The 22,216-nt window shown below is 39.2% G+C and overlaps 1 protein-coding gene across 6 annotated transcripts in view; it reads right to left on the bottom strand.

The window, feature by feature from the left end:
- The window catches only part of arhgap24 (Rho GTPase activating protein 24), a 72,313-nt gene that overhangs the window by 6,460 nt on the left and 43,637 nt on the right, over nucleotides 1-22,216 (bottom strand). For 4 of the 6 annotated variants that reach the window (XM_042395495.1, XM_042395498.1, XM_042395501.1 and 1 more), the window contains 2 exons: nucleotides 7,337-7,459; nucleotides 1,800-2,007 (listed from right to left, as the gene is read on the bottom strand). In XM_042395495.1, coding sequence (XP_042251429.1) covers nucleotides 1,800-2,007; nucleotides 7,337-7,459 — 331 coding nt within the window. The other 2 variants (XM_042395500.1, XM_042395496.1) reach the window with 2 other exon arrangements.

Raw genomic sequence — 22,216 nt, 5'->3', positions numbered from 1 at the left:
ATTTTAGATGAGTTATCTGAGTGTACTGTTTTTTCAGCAGGGATTACTTCATGTGGGAGAAAAAAAACAAACTAAAGCTAGAAAATGGGACATAATTAACAGAAAGGCAGACAGGTAACAAAAACAGCAACATTGGGAACAACAAGAACACTGGGGCAGCTTACATGATGTGCTAAAAGGCAAAAAGGATTACCACTGTAGGTTCAGAGATACTAACAAGCCAACCAGGTGCAGCTGGTGAGGCAGATAGGAGGTTGCAGCAGCTAATGAGGGACAGTAGGGAACAAAAATGGGGCATGTGTAGATTTACAGGAGGAAGGTAAAGGTGTAGTCCTTGCCATTATATGTCATATATTGCATTAAAGCAGAAGGGCAGAGATGTGTCATTGTGTATCTGACATAATGGTGGCACTTCTGAGTGTGATCCTGTATTTTGTGTTTCCAGGACGTGCTGGGATGTTGATGTATGAGCCTGGATCCTGACAGTCCTATCCAGGTTTTATTTATGGTTATCGGAGTAGATGGTGGGAGTGCCAGATGGAGCGAAAGGGGGAGGTTGTCACATTAAAAAAACAGCCCTCAGGCTCATACACAAAACCTAATATGAAGGCAGATTGTAACCTTAATTTAGTTGCCAGCTGATTCTGAGTTAGTACTGGTCTGCAAATACATTATTCTGCAGACTGTGTGAGTTAAAGATTTTATTTCTTGCTTACCCTTTGCAATTCTATCAAATAATGCATTTCGTTCCCCAATAGTATCTGGACAAATATACATTTGATTATAAAGGCACACAAATGTTCCTAATTTCCCAACCTGTATCAAATAGGCTTGTTTCTCCATAGATATTTTGATTTGTCGTAGCAGGAAAGGACACAGGTGGAACTAATAACATTAATGATGTCTCAGTGAGTCAGTGTGCACAATAACAACATCCTGGAACTGTTGAATCTAAACGGGATACAGTCTTTATTGATGTTATTAATTACACCTGTGCTTTTCTGGCTACGACATGTCAGAAGGCCTATTAGATCACTGTTTAGTACCGCTGTGTTTTACGATGCCGCTTTGCACTGTGAAGAGGTAAAATGAGGACGGGAAGGAACAGGACAGAGCTGAGGAGGACATTCAGTAGTTTCACAAAAATTCTCTGTCTCTCAGTTAATGAACCAGCTGTTACACCTGAGTGTGGTAAAAGCAAAACAAATAAACAACACAATTACTCACAACACAGGTATGGGTTCACAAAAGGAGAATAATAGCACTAACACAAGTTATGTTCAGTATTTGTAACTTTGGATTTTTATGTGGTCACCACCATACAGTCACACCAGTGACAGAAATAACAAATAATGCATATAAAAATGACATTGAAATGACATATGGATTTTTATATTTATATAAGAAAACATTTCCTTTACATAAACAAACTGATCTGCTCAGAAAGGAAGTAGATGAGAAATGCTGCCTTTGTATTTGTTAAGCTGGTTTAAACTTGCATTTTCTCTTCATCATATTCAAATGTTTCTTGGTTTGTTGAGAAGGATCCTTCCTCTGTCTATGTTGCATAATATACACTGTTTTCCATGCAAATTACTGAAGATTTAATAAGATAACAAGATGGTATCTAAGAAGATACAACTACACCTCATGCAAACTCACCTCTCCAGGCCAACAGGAGCACCAGCGGTCGTTCCAGAGGTGCAGAACTCAATCAGTCAACAATATGAACATATCAGCTACACATTAAAATGCACTGAGGAAACCCAACCAGCCAGTGTGCTCACGTGTTTGCTTACCAGTCAAAAGAGGGTTTTTCTCCACAGTCGAAGGCATCCTGCAGCTCTTTGACCAGGTTGGCCTGACCTGGCAGCCTGAATAGACCCTCCTCCCGAAGGCCCCATTGCCGAATGAAATCCACACACTGCTCCACCAGCATAGGGGCGAGCTTGTTCCCAAAGCGGCGCTCATATCGCACAGTCTCCTCCAGCTTCTGACCAAAGATCCCTGAAACACCAGACAAAATGTTTAATGACATTATTAATGTGAATTATAGTATGTAATGGCCAGGCTTTCATTTAAACACAATTTGTAGAACAGTCATTTATAATGGGAGAGGTTTAATAATGTTTTATCACAGATATGTAAAAAAAAACCACACAAAAATGATGGTTTATCTTTTGAAATATGAATTAATAATAATAACTGTCTAACTCTCAAAGTGAAAGGGCCATTTTTCAAATTACAAAAACATTAGCCTACCATCTGCAGATTAGGGCACATCAAAGAAAGCGGTTCAATCGATTGAAAAAGATTTACGATAAGGTCGGCCAGACAGACCAAGCAAAAATATGTACACCCACACACAAAGCCTTAGTCTGATGATCAAATCTCTAACTTCCTGCTGAGCACCTCTCGCCTTTTGTCTGAGGCAGCCGCAGTAGGAAAAAAAAACTGATTTCCATTTGCAGCCGTCTCATGTGGACGCAACACAAGAGGGGATTAAGGCAGCCTTCCTGAGAGATTTGGATCTGCATACTTTTCCGGTCTCCAGATACAGACAGAGGCTACTCACACACATGCATACACGTGGTACGACGAGGTACCACACTGTGACTGAATCAGGCTGAGCTTACCGGGATACTTGGTGCTTTTGACAGCATTTGACACAGCAAGTAATAACTTAGAAATAACTCATTTTAACTCTGAATTATCGTGTATATCTAACATTCTTGTATGAAACCATCACATCAATTCACAATCCAAACGCTTAACTTTCATTGCACACACACAGATTCACTATTTGTATCAGGATGTGTTGTCATACTCACCCCTCTTGAAACCAACACAGTTTGTAAGCTTCCGGAAGAAATGCCTATTAATAAATTTGTGATAAGATAACATACCAGAGGTGCAGAATTTAAAGTGCCTGCATTCTAGCATTTTCCAAAAAACTGTCTCAGTCTTTGCAGTTATGACAGACAGCAAAGAAAAAAGCAGTGCAGGAATAAAAGAGATGCATCTGTTTGATAGCAGGTCGGTCAAAGTGTCTCCATTTCCATCTCTCAGAAAATGCTCTTGTTTAATCATCTGTCAGTGGAAAACAAGCAGCTGAACAGTGGAGTCTTTTCTGTGTTCTTTTCTTTCTCCTCAGGGTCGGTCGCTTCAGGCTTTAGGGACTTTTCCACTTCAATCTTTACAGCAACCCAAATAAGACAGAACAGTAAACAGTCACAAATTCCCACAAAATATCTGAAGCTGTATATCCATTTTTTCCCAAATCTTAAACAGAGTAAAATATTAATAAGTCAAGCTCCGCCGGAGGAAACAATGATAAATATCATATCAAAAAGAGCATCAGAGAACAAATGAGAAAAAAGCCAAGTGACTGAATGAAAACGAGGTCATCCTTCCAGACGTTCTGGTCATGAGTCTAGGAATGTTTTCCCGGGTCACATGTACATTTGTGTGTGTGTGTGTGTGTGTGTGGACCAGCTTATGAAGTGTGTGTCCATGTGTTTATACGTTATATGTTTGCTGTTCCCACCAGACGGGGGGTCGTACTGCAAAGACTCTGGCACGTGAGAATGAGACCACCACTCTGCAAGCACTCAACTGTTTCCTTCATCACTCTCACATGCTGTCAGCTACACAGACCTGCTGCTGCACACACACACCACACACATTCATATCTACAGTCAAACACACACACACACACATAAGGAGAGACTTCCTCATCCTTGTCTTTGATTCTTCGTCTGTGATGTGATTGGAGGAGTGTTCCTCAAATATGTGATGTAATGCTGATATCAACCCCACCAAAAACTGAAATCTTACATGTCTCATGGACAAATGGGGAAATGTTGACCTTAGAGCCTGGTATGATTTCATGTTGCTATGTTGAGTTGGAGGAGGGATGCAGTGTACTCTGTCACTGCTACGTTGTTTTGGAAAGCTAGAAAATGTATTGGATTTTGTATTAAAATGAATATTAATATTAAACCTTGCAAACTGTGAAGATGTTGCATTATTCAAGGTAAATAACTCTAACGGTTTTATTAATGTGAAGTCAAGATAAGGCTTTGGGGCTATAAGAATGTTCAAATATTTGTAGGGAGATTTATACAGTTCAGGACGGGTTTATAGACATTGTATATGAAGCCTGTCAGGCTTATATTCATGCTCGGAGGAGATAATTTTAAATATTGAAAAGACAAGAAATCCTTTGGTGCTCACTATGTTTTTAAAATCTTGAAATAGACATAACTAATAAGGCAACAGAACAGACTGTTTCAACTTGTAGCTCAGCAGCAGAATATACAGTACTGTGCAAAAAATTTGAGGCACTTTAGATGTTTAGATTCTTATCCATCATGCAGTAGCATCAGGGACTGGTCCCAAATTCATTCTGCAGCATGACAATGACCTCAAACATAAAGATAATCATAAAGAACCATCTTCATTAATATAAAGTCCTGCAACAGATGGTTTGGCCCCAACAGAACCCTGATCTCAACATCATGGAGTCAGTCTGTGATTACATGAAGAGACAGAAGCAACTGAGATGCCGAAATCCACTGAGGAACTGTGACAAGTTCTCCGACATGCTTGGAACAACAAACTGAACTGTGTGTAAGTAATTGGTGCTATTTTAAAAGGTATTTTAAAGGGCCTAAAACTTTTGCACAGCACTGTAGATTGCAGGGAATGACTGTATGATCTGATGTCCCTCAGCTATCATATTAACTCAACACCTGTTTGATCAGTTCTGATTTGAGGAATTGTGGTAAAGGTCATGTCTGGTGTGTGATCCACAACCAAAAGGCATCACATTTTACTGTACAGTATCTTTCACCACAATTTTAAACCTTTTAGACACTTAAACTGAACATTAACTGTAAAGTTATGACAGAAATGGGTTCGAAAATAGGGCTGCAAATAAAGATAATATTCCTTATTGATTAATCTACTGACTATCTTCTCGATTAATAGCTTAGTCTATGAAATAAATAGAAAATGAAAAACTGTGAAAAATCAAAATTAAAATTTCTGATAGGCCATGGTAATGTCTTCAATTAGCTTGTTTTGTCTGACTAAATCTAAAATGTTAATATATTCACTTAACTAACTGTTAATTGATATTCAGATTAGTAACCAATTAATTTTCTGTCAATCAACTAATCGATTAATCAACTACTTGTTGCAGCTCTAGTTGAAAATCTTGGCTATCAATTGTTGCTGGAGCCAGACTGAAACAGCCACATGCATGGTTGTCTCTGATGAAAATTTAGTCCACACCAACAAAAAAAGTCTTCTATTGACTGAAAAGATATGTGGAAATTACTGTATTACTATCACTGAAACTGTGAGACAAATAATGATGAAATGAATTAAAACAGTCTGGAAATTCTCCCATACAAAGCTATTGAAAACTTAAATACATGTGTGTAGTGTTTTTAATTTAATCTTCTACACAGCATTAATCCAGCAGCAACAACAGTTCAAATTAAGATGAAAACTCTTTCCCAAATTACAAATAAACTGGTAATTACCATGAAATAAATCTCCAAAGATCCAGATGGAGAGGCCACAGCTGCACATTTCTCAAAGGTCTGACTCCAGACTCTCTCTTGTCCAACTGTTTGTTCAAACTGCCCAACAATTAATTCAACATCATAGCGAGTGTTCAGCACAACATGACAGCGAACCTTTGGGGGCTCTGAGCTCTTCTGTGGGTCAAACACAGCGGCTTCGTTTTTGGGAGCTCCCTCCCTGTCTGTCTGTCACTCTTTGAACGGGCTCCAGAATTTTTAATCACACTTCAGGGGCACTGACCAGCCAATCAGGGCTCGGTTAGTCTCTGCTGCTACTGCAAAGTATGTGAATATGAGGCTTTGTGTGTGTGTGTGTGTGTGTGTGCTCTGTATATATGTGTGTGTGTGTGTATGTGTGTGTGTGAGGACAGAGGAAGCCCTCCTCCGCTCCAACATGGAGCCACCTCTCTTGTGGCATCTTTGACAAATGGCTCGTCCTTTTGAAGAGCAGTCAACTGCAATAGACATCAAACTCCCTGCACTAAAAACAGAGGGGCCAACTCAGCCTCGTCTATTCACTGTGTCACTGAGAGCGGCCCGTACAGCCCGTCCGGTTACAAATGCCGCACTTGTGCCCTCGCTCATACACAATGTAGGCCAATGTCTGCCAGTACAGTCAATAACAAGCCACAGCGGCACAGCAGGAGACTCAGTAATCAGCACACTGATCCCACCAAAGTCAGGGACAACTTCATGAGAACAATTACAACCTCATGCACTTCTGCTATGAATCACGGTTTACTAAACTAGCATCTTTTCTGGTTTATTTGAAGCATGTAAATGTTTTTAAAACACTAGTTTCCTTTGTTTATTAGCATGCACAGACCAGATGGAAAGCATAAACAAACAATGAGGTAGATGATCCACAGTCAGAAGGGAGATTTGAGCAGCAATGGCTTAAGTCCAAATTCTGGTCCTTTTTTTCACCATGGAGTGAAACATGGAGGTGAACAAAAGGAGGCAACCTGTTGATTTACCTTCCAATAAACTCTGGAAACATAACTTGTAAGGTCTGTTCGGATGATTAAAGGGGACATATCATGCATATTTCCAGGTCTATATTTATATTCTGGGGCTCTATTGGAATATTTTTGCATGATTTACAATTCAAAAATCTCCTTATTTATCTTATGCTGGCTCCATATGCAGATCCTCAGTTCAGCTTCTGTTTGAAAAAGGTCGTTTTAGCTGCTGTCTCTTTAAGTACCCCCTCCTGGTGAGCTACCAGAGGATGCCCTTCAGTAGACTTCTGTGGGCTCCCGAGGCTATGTAAACAAACATTAGTAGTCAGATTTCACTTCCTTTACTTGCGCTATACTTGAAATGAAAACTTCTCAAATACATCCATACATGAGTCCGAATCCGATCGGAAATATGCAAGTGAACAAAGCAAAAAAAAACATGGAATAACTCAAACTTAGGGTAGAACAAATCATAGCCTATGTCTCGAATGAATGCACAGACATAGGCTCTAAAAGTTGTTCTCACAAGGGAATTCAAATGTGTGTTTTCAGCTCCTTGTAACACTATTCCTGCACATACAAGATGCATTTTGTCAGACAGGGTCAGCGCCTTGCTCAAGGGATGCACTTCAGTGGCAGAGATGGTGGTGAGATGGTTTCTAGCCCAGACAGAATAAATGCGTTTTTTCTATCCTACATCCCTGCGGCTAAACTGTGCATACACATCTCATTAGACTGACCTAGTTAACAAGTTATTCATTTAATAAAATCTATACTGACCTCCACCAAAAGGTGCCCATATGACCCTGCGGATCGTCTTCACCCAATCCTCCATGTCATTCTGGGTGCTGGCCATAAGAAGGTACGTCTCATGGTTGGCTGTCATCCGCTCTCTGTCTCCCCCTGTTCACATAAAAGAGAGAAAAATAGATTATTAAAAAAAAAAAATCCTGTATAAAGTAGCCAAAATCTCTCTAGTAGCAAAATGCTCATAACAAATTCATGTATAAACTGTCCAACACAAAGAGAAATCATCTGCGATTTTGCTCATCTGATCTCAGATTAACAATAAAAACATAAAACAAAACAACAAGTTAGAAATAATCCTCCAAATATGTTTAAGAAATAAAAAAGATGTGCTTGGAATAATCATTTGTGTCTGATATGGTTTCTCCACAAAAAATGTTACTAGTTAAATAAATTCTTAAAATTACATTTACTCCTCCTCCTTCATTGAAACATCCAGAATCTATGAAAATGCAAATATTGTTGATTTCAGAAGTTTAACTACTAGACACAACTGAGAAGTCTTTTATCAGTGTATGTGTGCTGATGGCTTCAGGTTTCCACAACACAACTGTATAAGTTACGTGTTTAATCACGATTGGTTTTGAAACTAATTGTGATGTAACAAAATCATGAAAACACCCTTCTAGTGTCAAACCCTGCTCATACATCATTCAGCTCACATATTGAAATGAAGGACCAGTAAATAAAACATCTTTCACAAATCTCATGAAACAAAAATTGCAAACACACACCGTATTGCTGAGATCAAAGCAATAGTATTTCTTTTTCTTCTTTCTCAAAAATAATACTTTACATTGTGCTATTATGGACACACTTTCAATTTTTTTTCCATTTACTTGAACCTCACCTTACCACTAGATGTCTCTAAAAATATGGCCATTTTAGATGCACACACTTCCCTTTTATCTCACCCACAGTCATACATCAAAAGAAATGTCTGTATCTAAGGGCAGAAGTGTGTATTCCATTAGAGGCAGCTATCCTGACTCCACTTGTGGATAATGGCCACGAGCACTCGGCTGTCATGTGATACCGCACAGATCAGAGTGGAGGGTCTGGACCTGTTTCACATATTGAATCTGGCTGCAGCAATCACTATGACAACGGGACCATTTGCACAGCTCCACTTCAGCTTTATTAAGATGAAACAAGCAAGCAAACAAACAATTCGTGGCATTTCACAAGGATGCATCTGGTCTATTTATAAAGAAATTAGCTATTAAGAGAGTAATTGTGTGTCACACAGCGGTTGAATTATCCATGACTTTGACCATCAGGGATTCTGCTTCATTGATTGAATCCCAGGATGAGATCGGCTTGTTGCATAAAATATTTATAGACAACAACACAGGATGATAGGCGAGCTAAGAGCTCAGGTTTACCAACATAAACTGCAAGCCATTTGAAATGTACTTGACAGAAAATTATTCACTCTCTGAAGCTGTTTTAGTCAATCGTCTATATGGACTATTTTGAGAATCGAATGTACATTAATCGCAAAAATGCTGAATATTTGCTGCTTCAGAGCTCTCAAATGCGAGAATTTGTTGCTTATTCTTGGTCTTACACTACTATAAATGTAATATTTTTTGGTTTTGGACTGATGGTTGGTCTAAAATACTGGAAAAATAAGGACAAATAAGACATCACCTTGGTATCGAGGGTGTTCTGCTGGGTGTTTTTCACCATTTTCTGATGTCTTATTGACCAAATGATCAATCGATTAATCAAGAAAATAATCACCAGATTCATGGATAATAAAAATAATCATAAGTTGCAGATGTAGTTATAATGGGAGTATGCCGTGGACTCTACATACACACACACACACATTTCTCATTGAACAGTTTTGCTGGTTAGCAAAAAAAAAAAAAAAGAAATCAATTTAATTCAACAACTTTTAATTGTTTTCCATAAAAAAATGATCTCCAACTTAACTGTGTGTCTAGTTGTTTGTGTGTTTTTTGGTGTCACAGAAAGGTCAAGTAGTCAGAGAGCAGAACTACCGGCTATATTTGGAGTCAAACTGTGACAGTGAGATTGATGCTCCCTGTCAGTCTTGATGAGATCTCATTAGCAGGCAGCAGATGCCAGTGTTTGCCCTGTGTGGCATTCAACAATGTTCACAATGTTTATTCACTAAACAGCCTCGTTTCAAAAACCACTGAAACATGTAAACTCTAAAAAGATGTTTAAGATGAAGAGTCATTACGATGTGTAACTTGAGCTCCTTTCAGATATTCAGTTTCATATTAATGTCTTCTTAGTAGATAAAAAATAGAATGTCTTCCACACAAGTACAGGAAATGCTGCACGATGCACTACAGTCCATTTCACGAGGAAGATAAAAGTAATACTCCTCTCTTTTTTTATGCTGCAATCCTTAACAACTTGTGCCTTGTGTCATATATCTTATACCACAGGCATGATTACAGGTATCAGCAGGTGGTGATGTGTTTGTGTGTTTATGTCTGCAAGAGCTCACTCTTGATCCTATGTAGGGGAAACTAATTTGTTTTTCTTACTGGCTGAGGATAATTACTACTGTCAAGACTGAGTAATCTTCGCTCTTCTTGACATTCCTTTTATTGCACATTTCCAAAATTTCCCGACTGCTCCAATGAATTAATGTTATTACCTAAACAATAAAACAGTCATATAATTTGTGGCATCTGTTCCTGCACTTTTAACACTTATCAAACTGATCCATGATGAATCTGTTTTTTTGTTAACAGAGCTACTATGACATTTGCTGTTCACGTTAAGATCAGGTTCCACGTAAAGATCATAATATTTTAAAGTCAGAGTTTACATGATTTTGTAAAAAAAAAAGGTCTGACAGATGGATGATTATAATTTATGACTTCCAAATATTATTACACCAAGTCCACACAAGCATCATCCATTCATTCATTCATTTATTCATCCATAATAGTGAATATTCCTGATTATATCTTGCACAGATCAACTCTCTCATTGCAAGTTTTGACCCATAGCTTGATCCGTGTGCAGGAAACAAGTCCTACATTTGTGCCCTCTGGTCCTGATCCAGTGATTAATCACTACCAGCTATTGACTTGCTCTCAGAGTCCATTATTTACACTTCACATGGATTACACAGAATTGATTAGTTTTGTCAATCAAACCCCCGTCTTTAGCCTTGAACATGCAAGGCAACGTTTGTGTTAAGGGTGTATCTGCCTTAAATCTATACAATCATTTACATTCATGTTTAGACACACGCTCTTTGTCCATTCAAGACCAAAAACATAAACAAAGACGTGCTGGAATCACATCCACAATGTCATTTCATCTGTCGCTTCCTCAACATTTTCAGTGATGCTATTTAAAGATCAAAATGATGCACTATGTAAAGCTCACTTACATTCACACATATGAGGCTCCGTCGCTCCAAAAATACTTTTTCTGCAAGACACGTTTAGATTATCAAGCCAAAGTCTCCGTGTAACAAACTCCTCACACCGGCTGATAAAACAACGGTTTTCATGCAGAGAGAGAGAGAGGAGGAGAATATATCGATGTGTTGGTGTGTCCAATGTGTGACAGAGACCATTACAGGGCTGGTCCAAGATTTTTTGGGGGCTCAAAAGCAGATGGAGTGCTTAAACCTGCAGTAACTGATTTCTTGGCAACTGTGAATACACACATTTTACGTATTATCACTTTTATGGAAAACAGCTTCCAGCAGACATGGATTAATTTATTTGAAGTTGTGTTTCTCACCACCTGTCAGATATAAGTCCTCCTTCCCTCCTCTGTTAGCTTTGTTTTTGGTCTCCTCCACTGATGTATTATAAAAGCTGGGTACTGGAACCAAAACGGCGCCTATTCAGTCCCATAAGAAATGCTCGCAAGGTGTATATGCCAAGTTTCTAGCCTCTGGGTGTACCTCTGGGAGTATGTGGCCCACTGAATATGTGCAGTAGTGTTTCTCCTGCTAAACCGGCCAACGGTTCCTGCTTGGCCCATTGACTTTCTGTTGTGATGACATCACAGATTTTTAAATCGCTTTTCTCAGCTCGAGGAAAGTATTACAAATATAAAACCTCCATGGATCAAAAATCCATAATAGAAAGAGTCATAATTGACCTTGTTTGCAGTTCGAGGTGTCCTGTCAACAGTTTTACAGACGTCTGTTGCTTGCTTTTTGGGCTGCAGGGGAATTTTTCGCTATAATATCGCGAGTGGCCACTGGGAAAAATTGGAGGCAAGGCTGAGCTCTTATTTTACATCCATGATCTCCACTAACTCCTGAGGGAAATGCTCCTGTATTAACAAGCCAGTTGCTAACATCATCTATCATCTGCAGGTAGTGAACAGTGAAAACAGCTGCCTGCTGCGTCCAAAAACAACACTGAAACAGATTTGTGGCCGTAGAACTGAAACAATGAGCTGAAACTCACCATAAATCTCCATAGAATGAGATTGAGGGTTTGTCACTACAATAAACCACTTTCCCATTACACGTAGTTACATAAGTACCGATTATAGCTGCTTTAAAAATCATATGACAAACCAATATGTATTTAAACTAGGTAACCACTTTATAATGTCAATATGTAAAAATGCTTAAAATTAACTTTTCAAATGTGCAGAACATATCATAACTATATCAACTTTTCACTATAGTTTCCTTAGAAAGTGCAAAATGTTACAAATGCAACAGGATTTTCCTTTAAAACATGACAATTACTGTCAACAAGGAAGAACAGAGTGCAATACATGTAACTATAACTGTCAAAAGTGGTTACTTGATTAGCCAAAGGGCAATAATCAAATGAAAAAGGTAATGATGAGAATGATATATTGCATGTGGTGCTTGAGTGAAAGAGATGTAAGGTTCACATCAGTTAAGGAAGCCTTCTGCCTACAAATGACTTATCAGGTTTCCATTTCACAGCAGGTGCCATGTAGGCTATTTTTGCAGTGATTTATTAGGCTGTGAATGGGAAAGTGTACTTTGCTGTAAAACATGTACATTTCCAGAGAGCAATATTTTAATACAAATGTACTGCTAAATAAGTAATTGGTCTGTTTTCCATAAACTTCCTGGAGTATTTGTCCTGCCGTCTATGAGCCACCCAACCATTTTTTTTGTTTAGGAGGTTTAATTAGACTGTTGGTAGAAAGGTCATATTACTCAACCAGTCTGCTCATGTGTTGACCACTGAGGTGGATCAGTCAGATGGATTCCACAGTGACACATTGGCCAATTTGGCACGCAAAACTTTCTCGGTCACAGGCATCTCAACCCTGACAGCATTGTTTGTGTTGATTTGTCATGCAAAGTAAATGCGATCCCCTGGCATCCCCGTGAGTGCTTTTGTCCACATTTAAAATCAATCAGCCCCTATGGCAAAGCCTCTGTTTCCATTACTTGCATGGAAACACAGCATTTCCTTTTGGAAGCACCAGTTGTGAAGCTGTTAAACAAGCATGCAACAGGATTATACAGCATACCATGGCTATTACAGCACACTCCTGTTCCTCCTGCCATTTCCTGTTGATGCTCAATTTTCTTCCACAGATGCTGAGTTGGCCACATGGTTTGTAAAGACGGGCGAGATGTCAAACACACTTAGCAAATGGATATCTTCCTGAACAAAACCTTCAAAAGTGTTTTTACAAAACCTGTGAGACAGCTGTTGCTATAACTGAGAAATTTTGTTTTGTTTTGTTCTTTTGCTACCTATGTATCCATCTGTACCCCTTCTTTAGGGCCTATTACTAGTATTGACATGAGTATTCATCACACAAACATAGTGACAAAACCAGTGTTGGGCGGTAACAGAGTGTAAGGGATTACAATTTGAAATTCAATAGTTACATTCCTATGACACTTTGTTACTTTGACAGTTTGGAGACTGACATGTTTGCCATCTTGAAGTGAAATGCGACTCCCGGTAACTAACAATGTAGCTTCTCTGAGAGGACTGGACTTCATGCAGTTAAACCACAACGTCTCATTTTCTTTTCCTACACGTGTTTAACACAGAAGATATAACATGTGAAGGCTTTGAAGTTGGCTCAAGGCACCTTTGACGGAGCTGGGCTGAGTAACAAGTAATGTTACTACTTTTGTTATTGAGTAATTAGTCAGGTAATGTAATTACTTTGAGCAATATGTAATGTGTACGTTTTTCAAGTAACTTGTCCAACATTGGACAGAATGCGTTAATGCATATCATACCTCCATTGAAACAAAAATATCAGGACAGGAGCAGTAGCAGGATGGCCATTCAGGCTGTATAAAACAGATGACTTGAATAACAAATCTAATCCTGAGTTACTTCAGAAGTCAAAAACACAAGATGAATGATGACAAAATAATACCATCTTTGTGTGTAGATCCAGACTGTTAATTTTGGCGTCTGGCAGAAGTTGCCGACATTAGTCAGAAACAAGGAGTTACTTGCAGTAGATTCGTCAGCTTTCATCCAGGTGTTTGTGACTAAGAGTTTAAATTACCAAACCAAGTGGTTTATATAAAAAGAACAGAGCCAAGTCTAGAAGCTGCAATAACTGGGTCATCAGTTTTAGCATTACATAGGTGCTCAAGCTATCCCCATTAATGAATAGTGTTTGACTTGCACACTTGGCAGACATGATTTGTCCTGAAGATTTTTTTTTTTTTTGGCACCTCTTTTTGGCTTGATGTAATAGGAACTTTTTAGGGCAGTTCTTTGGAGAATTATGTTTGGCCCAGCATTCCCAGATAACTCAGCATTGTCTCCTGACCTCAGACATGCAAAGGTCAATCAATTATTTGGCTCTGGGCTAAAAACACCATCAGATAATTAGAATGCCACATCCCTGGGAAGAAAAAACATTAGCTTCTCAATCCCCCAGTCTGCAACTTTGACAGCCTTCAAGATTTTGGTCAATAAGTATTAAACTGCAGAAATATAAAACAGCTCAAATATCATCTTGTAGCCTGTGGGTAATTCTGTTCAACGGTCCAGCAAAAAAAAAAAAAAGACTGGAGGCTCCCTTCTGACAGATTCTTTACTGGGGCTGTGGTTAAGCTCCCTGCAAGTATTATTCTCCACCACACAATTCTCAGGCTGCTTATAGTGTGCCTAAAAAAAAAAAAAAACCCCTCAATCATCGCTTCTTAAATGAGACCAATCCTAGCAGGAGATCACCGCCAGAGACAGTTGAGGATCTTCACTCATAGCACAACTGTACCTGAAGAGACAACCGTAGCAGCTGTCACAATTCCCCAGATTTACCACGCTTCATCCAAACTTTTATAAACTCAGCAGTGAACAATTGTCAGCTTTGCAGAGGCATGCAGACTTGTACTTCAGAGGACAGCTTACATCAAAGAAGGCACACAGATCAAGATGACTTATTCACACTGAGAAGACAAAACTTTCTAAAAAAAAAAACTTCAGAAAAGAAGAAAATGTCATACACTATAACTTAATTGTAATTCTATTGACGACACTTACTAAAATGACAACTTAATTTATTTCTGCCATTTATATACAGAAAATTATAGCATAACTACATAGCAGGTGATTACAGTCTGCCTCAAAACCGGATACAGCAGATCTAAAGACAGGAAAGACAGTATGCATGCTATTTTATTACATAAAGCATATTAATAACACACCTCTGAGTAACTGCATACTCTCAGACAAAACAATAAATCACTGACGAACTTGAAACATATCAAATTACCTGTATCCTTTCCATTATTTATTTTTCTCTGTGTATGTCAGGTCTTAATTACCACCAGAGTTGGTCTGAGCGCAAACAGCAAACAACTGTTCATTCCAGTTGTGACCACTGGCCTTAATAAGTGGCCAAACCCAGTTGCAGACTAGTCTTTAACTAACAGCCCAAAACAGGTGGAAGACAACAAAGGATCCCACTGTGCTGTAATTGCTCAAAAATACCTGGAGCACTGATACACTTCCACTGTGACCTGTACCTCCTGTAAGTACGTCCTGTAAAACAACACGCAGTGCATCCAGTCTACAACATGCTGCGCTGCAAGTCACAGAATAAATGATATAAACAGTATACATTTATCTAGCATCTGGTTCCCCACACAGCTAGCACTATGAAAAGTTATGTTAATAAGAGCATGTATATATGTTTTGATAGATTAGATTTGTCTTTTCACTGAAAAGAATAGTTCAACATTTTGGGAAATACACCTATACTCTCTCTTGCTGTCTGTTTGTTAAATGTGAAACTACAGCCAGTAGATGCTTAGCTTAGCAAAAACAGACCAGGAAGTCACTGCACCTGGCCAAGGAAAGCTTGGCACTTAACCCCCATAGAGCACAACTCATTGTTTTTTTGTGTTTTTTTTTAAATACTTTTGACAGTGCCAGGCTAGCTGTTAACCCCTGCTTCAGCTCTTTATGTTAAGCTAGGTGAACTGTCTCCTGGCTGTAGGTTCATATTTAATGGACAGACATGAGAATGGTATCAATCTTCTCATCTAACTCTTGGCAAGTAAGCAAATAGCATATTTCCCCAAAATGTCCAACTTGTAATGCGATCATTTTCAAAAAGAATGCTCTGTCACAACCTTAAAAATATGGTGTCTCCCTAACTTCAAAGTCTTCTGACAGTCCAATAATGTGACAAATCCTAGAAACTTAATATACAAGTTGATGGCAAGTGTCTAAAAATAAAAAAATAGTCAGTTTCTCTTAGTTTAGGCAGACTTCACCCAAAACGATGTGGGTGTCAAAAGGGTTAAACAACAACCCCCCAAAAAACATTTGTAACACTCAAAAGTGGAATACATTCTGTGAGAGAGTGAAAACGGTAAGTTTTTCCAGACTTTGATTGTGTTGCCTGCCAAGTGGAGGAAGCAGCTGCTGCTGGCCCAGAAAACAATGCAGACACTGTAACTACCTTGTTTAGCTTTAAATGACAAAAATATGTGTCATAATTCTTTCAGTGTGTGTGTCTGTGTGTGTGTGTGTGTGTGTGTGTGTGAGAGAGAGAGAGAGAGAGAGAGAGAGAGAGTGTGTGTCTACATAAAATGGGGGATTAAATGAATACATCAGTGTCTGTTCTCTCTTGTCTGTAAAAGTCTTCTTGTTTGCGTGCAAGCAGGGACAAGTTGAGATTCAATATTGTGTCTAATGATAGTCCTCTCAGAAGTCCACACATCATAAATACCTCCAACAGAACAGGAAGTCACTCACTGAGCGACAAGCCAAAAAGTTTGTTCATTCATATGGAATGCTGACAAGGATTAAAAATGGAACCAAAAACTCACACCCTTTCCTTTTTCATCTTTGGTTTACAAATGATGGAAACCCTGAAAAAAACCCCGTCTGTTTCATTCATGAGTGATATCACCCCCACATGATCTAATCCCACTGCAAAGTGCAGCTGTTACAACAAAGCAGTCTGGTAAAGAAGTCAGTGCACGTCCGGGGAAATGCTACACTAGAGAGAATGCATAAAAAAAGCTATCAACAGGCTCAAAACACTCAAACAGCGCATATTTGGTATTACCTGAATGTGAAGATAGTAAATCAGTTAATCCATACTGTGGTAAACTATGAATCGCCTGATGAACCACCTCCATGCCTCCCCCACGCACCTATCTTTGGCAATCCAGCAAAAGAAGCCTCCTGAATGGGTTAGAAAGTCCTGACCGCCTGGGTTAACTTGAGGACGGGAGTCCCTGAGTGAGGAGCTGCTCTGCCAGTTTTTGGCCTGGCTCAGAATGAGTGAGTGAGCACAGCTGAGAGGGTGTGAAAGAGAAAGGGAAGGAGGGGAGGGAGGGAGGGAGGGAGGGAGGGAGGGAGGTGAGGTTTGAAGAGGGGGTTGGGGAGTACACACACATACACACACACACACACACACACACACACACACATACTTCTCTTAAGCGCTGTAATGGGAACAATAGGCAGATCTCTCTGAAGGCTTGGCTTTAAAAAGGCCAGTGGTTTGACACAGGGCACGACCCCATAAGCAAACATGGAATCTCTCATTCACACTACAATGATTTGTTAACATCTTCAGCCACAAACTGTTTGGAGCATAGTAAGATAATTATAATGACCTTTTGCATGTAGAATCTAATTAGCCTTAATCAATCAGCAATATCGACAAAGTGAGTATAGAAAGCGTTATTACTATTATTACTGTTACCATTATAAATAACTGGATATTATGTTTTTTAATTTTACTGTATTGATTTGTAATATCTTATTTGGTATACTACTTTTGTTTTGTATGAACACATTTCACAAATGTATTAAAACTATCAAAAAGTGTGTGCAGACTTTAAAAGACTTTTAAAAGTAAAATGAATGTAGACAAAGCCCAAGTAATGACAATAGTGCTGAATCGAGTAAAGTTGACCTTCTTTATCTATGAATAGGACACATCAAAACCCCTACGGAGATTCAAAATCATTCCAAACCATACACACTGCATATTTACAAATCCTCACAACTGAAAAATGTCCAAATATATAAGAAAAGGAGTTCAAAAAATCTTCCAAAAATTGTTGTAGAAAGAGTGTTTTCCTTCAAAGACAACATTTGAAAAAACAAACAAACAATCAATTCTACATCTTCTGTTTCTAGATTTAAGTCATGTACAAAGCAAAAGTACCAAATATATGCTGGTTTCAGCTTCTCAAATCCATTTTCTTCCCTTCTCTGTTTTATTTCATTGTAAACTGAAAGCAATTTGAAGATGTCACATAGGGATTCAGGGAATTAAGCTAAGCAGTTTTCAATATTTTCTGACATTTCATCGACTAAATGAATGATGATCACTAAAATAAGCATGAGCATGATCGATAATGAAAATAAACCTTAGTTACAGCCTTACATGTCAATGAAGTCCAATTGCCTGCATATTAAAATGTCAAATGGTGACATAATGAATGATACCAGATATGCTTCTGTCTTTTGTCATGCTCCTGTGCCTCAGTCTAATGATAGAAGTGTATAGCTTCTCTCTCTGCAGCTATATCTTCTCATGTATCTATAATGGCTCTCCTGTTTCACCTGACCCCCAGTAAGGTATTGATGGCTTATTTTCTTCCTGGTGTCGTGGTGGTCCTTGCCTTGTCAATAGACATAATCTGAAGGCAGACACCACAACATTAGCCTGCACCTGAGTCTCCAAAGACATTGTCTCTCAGAGAACACAGACTCCATAGAGATACTATGGCTATCCATTACCATCTGATGCTGAATGAGTAACAGAGTGAATGGGGAGGTCAAAGGGGACAAGGTTTGTTTGGCTCTACTGTCCTTCTACCGGCCCCCATAGGGAAGTAGGTAATCATGGCACCAAAAAAGTGGAGAATAATAGCCATCGACTCTAAATTCTCTGTATTCGTTGGTGCTGACAGGCAAACATGATACTCTGGGGTCTGAAGCCACAAGGTTAGCCACAAAAATGCAGGGAGTCAGTGTGGTAAGTTGTTTCTGTATTTCAAAAAATTCTCCTTGATAAAAACAAATGATTCGGTCTCTACATATTTACTCCTCTGTTACCGCACAAAGTGTAAAGGAAGTGCTGAATAGTATGACTTATGAACAGTTTTAATGAGTTGTCATGAGGACAGTCAGGGAGGCAATGGGTCAGTCCGTTCAGGGAGGTCACAGGGCTGTCAAAGAGCCAAGTATCTCTGTTCTGATTTCATGCCAACTAAATAAAGAGCTGTGTCTGTGTGTTCTGCCAAGGCTGCTGTAAATATACCATTATGTAAGGGGAATCAATTTCAGCTTAAGGAAAAGGAAACACGGCTCAGACTTTAAGTCCAGAGCTTGTGTCGGAGAATCAGTTGACATGATAATTTAATACAGAGGTAAAAGAGGTTTGTGCAGTGTCCACTAGTAAATTTAGAAGGAATTTACCAAATTGTGCTATTTTGTATACAATTAAGGCAGACATCATGATTATTACGATGGATTTTCTTTTTTTTTTACTGTTTCTTAAAGTTTCTTAAAGCTGGTGTTCACTGAAATGGAAACCAGTGTCGGCCTTCAGGGCAGGAAATATAAATCAAACAGCCAAAAGTAAACTATGTTTTGCTTTGGAAAATGATTATAAAAAGTGTAAAGCATACATGATATTTGTAGTAAAAAAAACCCCAAACCCTAAACAAAACAGAATGATCTTTTAATATTTGACTTGGTTTTAAAATGACATTAATGACATTGATGATTAATGACAAAATGACATTTATGGAAGGTCTGAACTCTGGTTAACAACCACAAACGTTCTGTTGAACATATTAATTTCTGTGGCGGCTCGCAGTATAACGTGAGATTAATTCTTGAGTAATTCCAAACATCTTTTAACTATGTATGACAACACTTTGAGGTTTGTTTAAATACCAAAATCCTTACGAGTGCACCATTTAGACCACTGACAGCTTCACTGACTACTGACTTGGGGATTAATATCCCATTAAAATGGTAGGAGTGCTGAGTTTTGGTGAGGGCTGGCAGCTGTTGTCACTTGAACGCTTGCATGCAATACTGGGAAGCTGAAACATTACATCAGTGATACGAGCAGACTGATACTTTAGAGGAAGCTTCTGGAAAGGTGCAATGCATATAGATCTAAGGGAAAGAAAAAAACATGAGTGTTTTCACAGGAGAGCTCTCCAAAAACAACCTGGCATTAGTTTTAATACACTTTTAGCTTGGTATCATCACCATATTGTCAGATAATTTGTGTTTCATGTACAGAAAGACACATGTTTAACAATCGGTTATGCTGTTGCTCTCTGTTGGGCTCCAATGTGTTGACAGGATGAGTGTTTTTACTGTATTTTATATGCCATGGACCGCAAACGCCTGCAGAGAGTGGTAAAGACTGCTAACAAGATCGTCAGGGTGCCCCTACAATCTCTGCAGGACATCTACCAATAGAGAGTCCACAGAAGAGCCTGCAGCATCACCAAAGACTCCACCTGCCCCCAACACAGGTTTTTAACTCTTATGCCCCCTGACAGGAGGTATAGAAGTGTGACGGACAATGTTTATCCTCAGGCCATCTTCAGGCCATCAGACTGATCAACAAATCCAATCCACTGCCCCTGCCCCCACCCAAACCACCTCACCATACAGGAAGCCCCACCCACCCCTCTCCTCCACACACACGCACATACACACACATACACATGCAGATGCACACACACTCCACACTGCACACTCACAGACATTTACCTACTGTCTTCTTCTTCTTTTGACTGCACGTATGACAATAAACGCTTTGACTTGACTTTTAATCTCTTGCTGTATGTGTGTGTGTGATGTAATATGCATGTAATATTGTGCAGGCCATTCTGTGTGTGTCTGTGTGAAACATGTGGGCATCCTTACGGTTATGTAAACATATCTCACTATGACAGATCACCAATTCGACAAGTGCATCATGCTCCCATGGCCATGAGACTGTAAATCTGTATCGTCTGCATGTGAGGATCTCATACTCGTGCACTCTAAGACCCCGAACACAAGATATACAATGTTGTCAGAACTAGGCCTTATACATTCATGTATACACACACACAAATGCAAATAAGGATGCTACTGCTAAAAAATATTTTCTGTAGGATTTAAGTAGGGTTTTTTTCTGCAGGGAAACATATCATCAGCCTCTATGTTTGCAAATGTTTTAGATATTACAGTTTAAATCTTGAAAGCAAACATAAAATGTCCAATAGCAATTATGTTGGGAGGAATAGATGGAGATAAACATCCTGGCACTCAGAGAAGGGAGTGAACATCCCTTAATCCACGCCAGAGAAAGAAACAAGGAGTGGACTTGACAAAGTACCTGTTGCTTCACTCACTAATACCTTCTAATATCACCTTTCAGCACTGATGAGGGCTTCAGGGCAGATGCACACCTGCACTCCCTACAGCCAAAATTGGTAGGTTGAGTCAACCTGGCCTTTGGGAAGCCCTTTGAACCTGTCAGACAGGGTTATAGAAACCTGACCTCTGGTTTATTGCGACTAATAGATGGACACAGCGACTTGCTTACTCTGTTTCTCACAATGAGAACCAAAGAGAACTAGCAACGAAAGAGGATGCATGATTAATTTCAGAGTTTCATTGTGAAATGAATTCACTTTAGTTATGTGTCATAGGAGTATAAATCAGCGTTTTCATTTGCCAGATTGCTTTAGGAGATTGAAGGACCTGTCAGAGGTGAACATTATTGTGATAGAAAGAGAGATGAATCCGTCGTTCATTAATCATCACTCTGCGTGAGCCTTTTCCTACCACTTCATATTTCTACCTAGTGACTCACGAGGTGGAACATGGGATTTCGCAAAAGTAAGCTAGTGTTGTTGGTCCCACAGCAGATGTGCATCTCGCAATAAACTGATGCATGTGTCTGTGTTTGCCAGTTAATTTTAATGTGTACTCTTGCGCACATATCTGTGCAATGGCCAAACTCAGAGGCATGCACCATAAAACCCCTTGTTGACTTGCTGCCCAATTATTTGGACAGCCAGTGGACAGCGTCCATCAGCTTCGGCCAGATAAGCGTGTTTTCATTTTGGCCATCACAGCAGTCCTGTCTGAGTTGCCGCTCCACATCCTCGTTGTTTTCTCTGACAAAGCTGGCCAAAGCACTGTCGGCCCGAGAGGGCTGCAGTGCAGGCAAGCTGGGTCAAAGAAAGAGATGGGTGGTGATCTAAGTGGAGAGACAGAGAAATGCTGACGATGAGGTTGGCTCTGTGTGTGTGTTAAGAGTGGGCGTTGTTGGACTTTAGCTGAAGCTATTCAATTCAAGTCAGTCCTCTAGGTTCAAATCTGTGCTATGAAGCTAAAATAAAGCTTTCATTGACAACGTGTG

This window comes from Thunnus maccoyii, chromosome 19 (assembly GCF_910596095.1).
Source record: "Thunnus maccoyii chromosome 19, fThuMac1.1, whole genome shotgun sequence".
In the NCBI taxonomy this organism is placed as follows: Eukaryota; Metazoa; Chordata; class Actinopteri; order Scombriformes; family Scombridae; genus Thunnus; species Thunnus maccoyii.
Note: the sequence above shows the minus strand (reverse complement) of the source record. Positions and strands in the feature narration are given on the sequence as shown.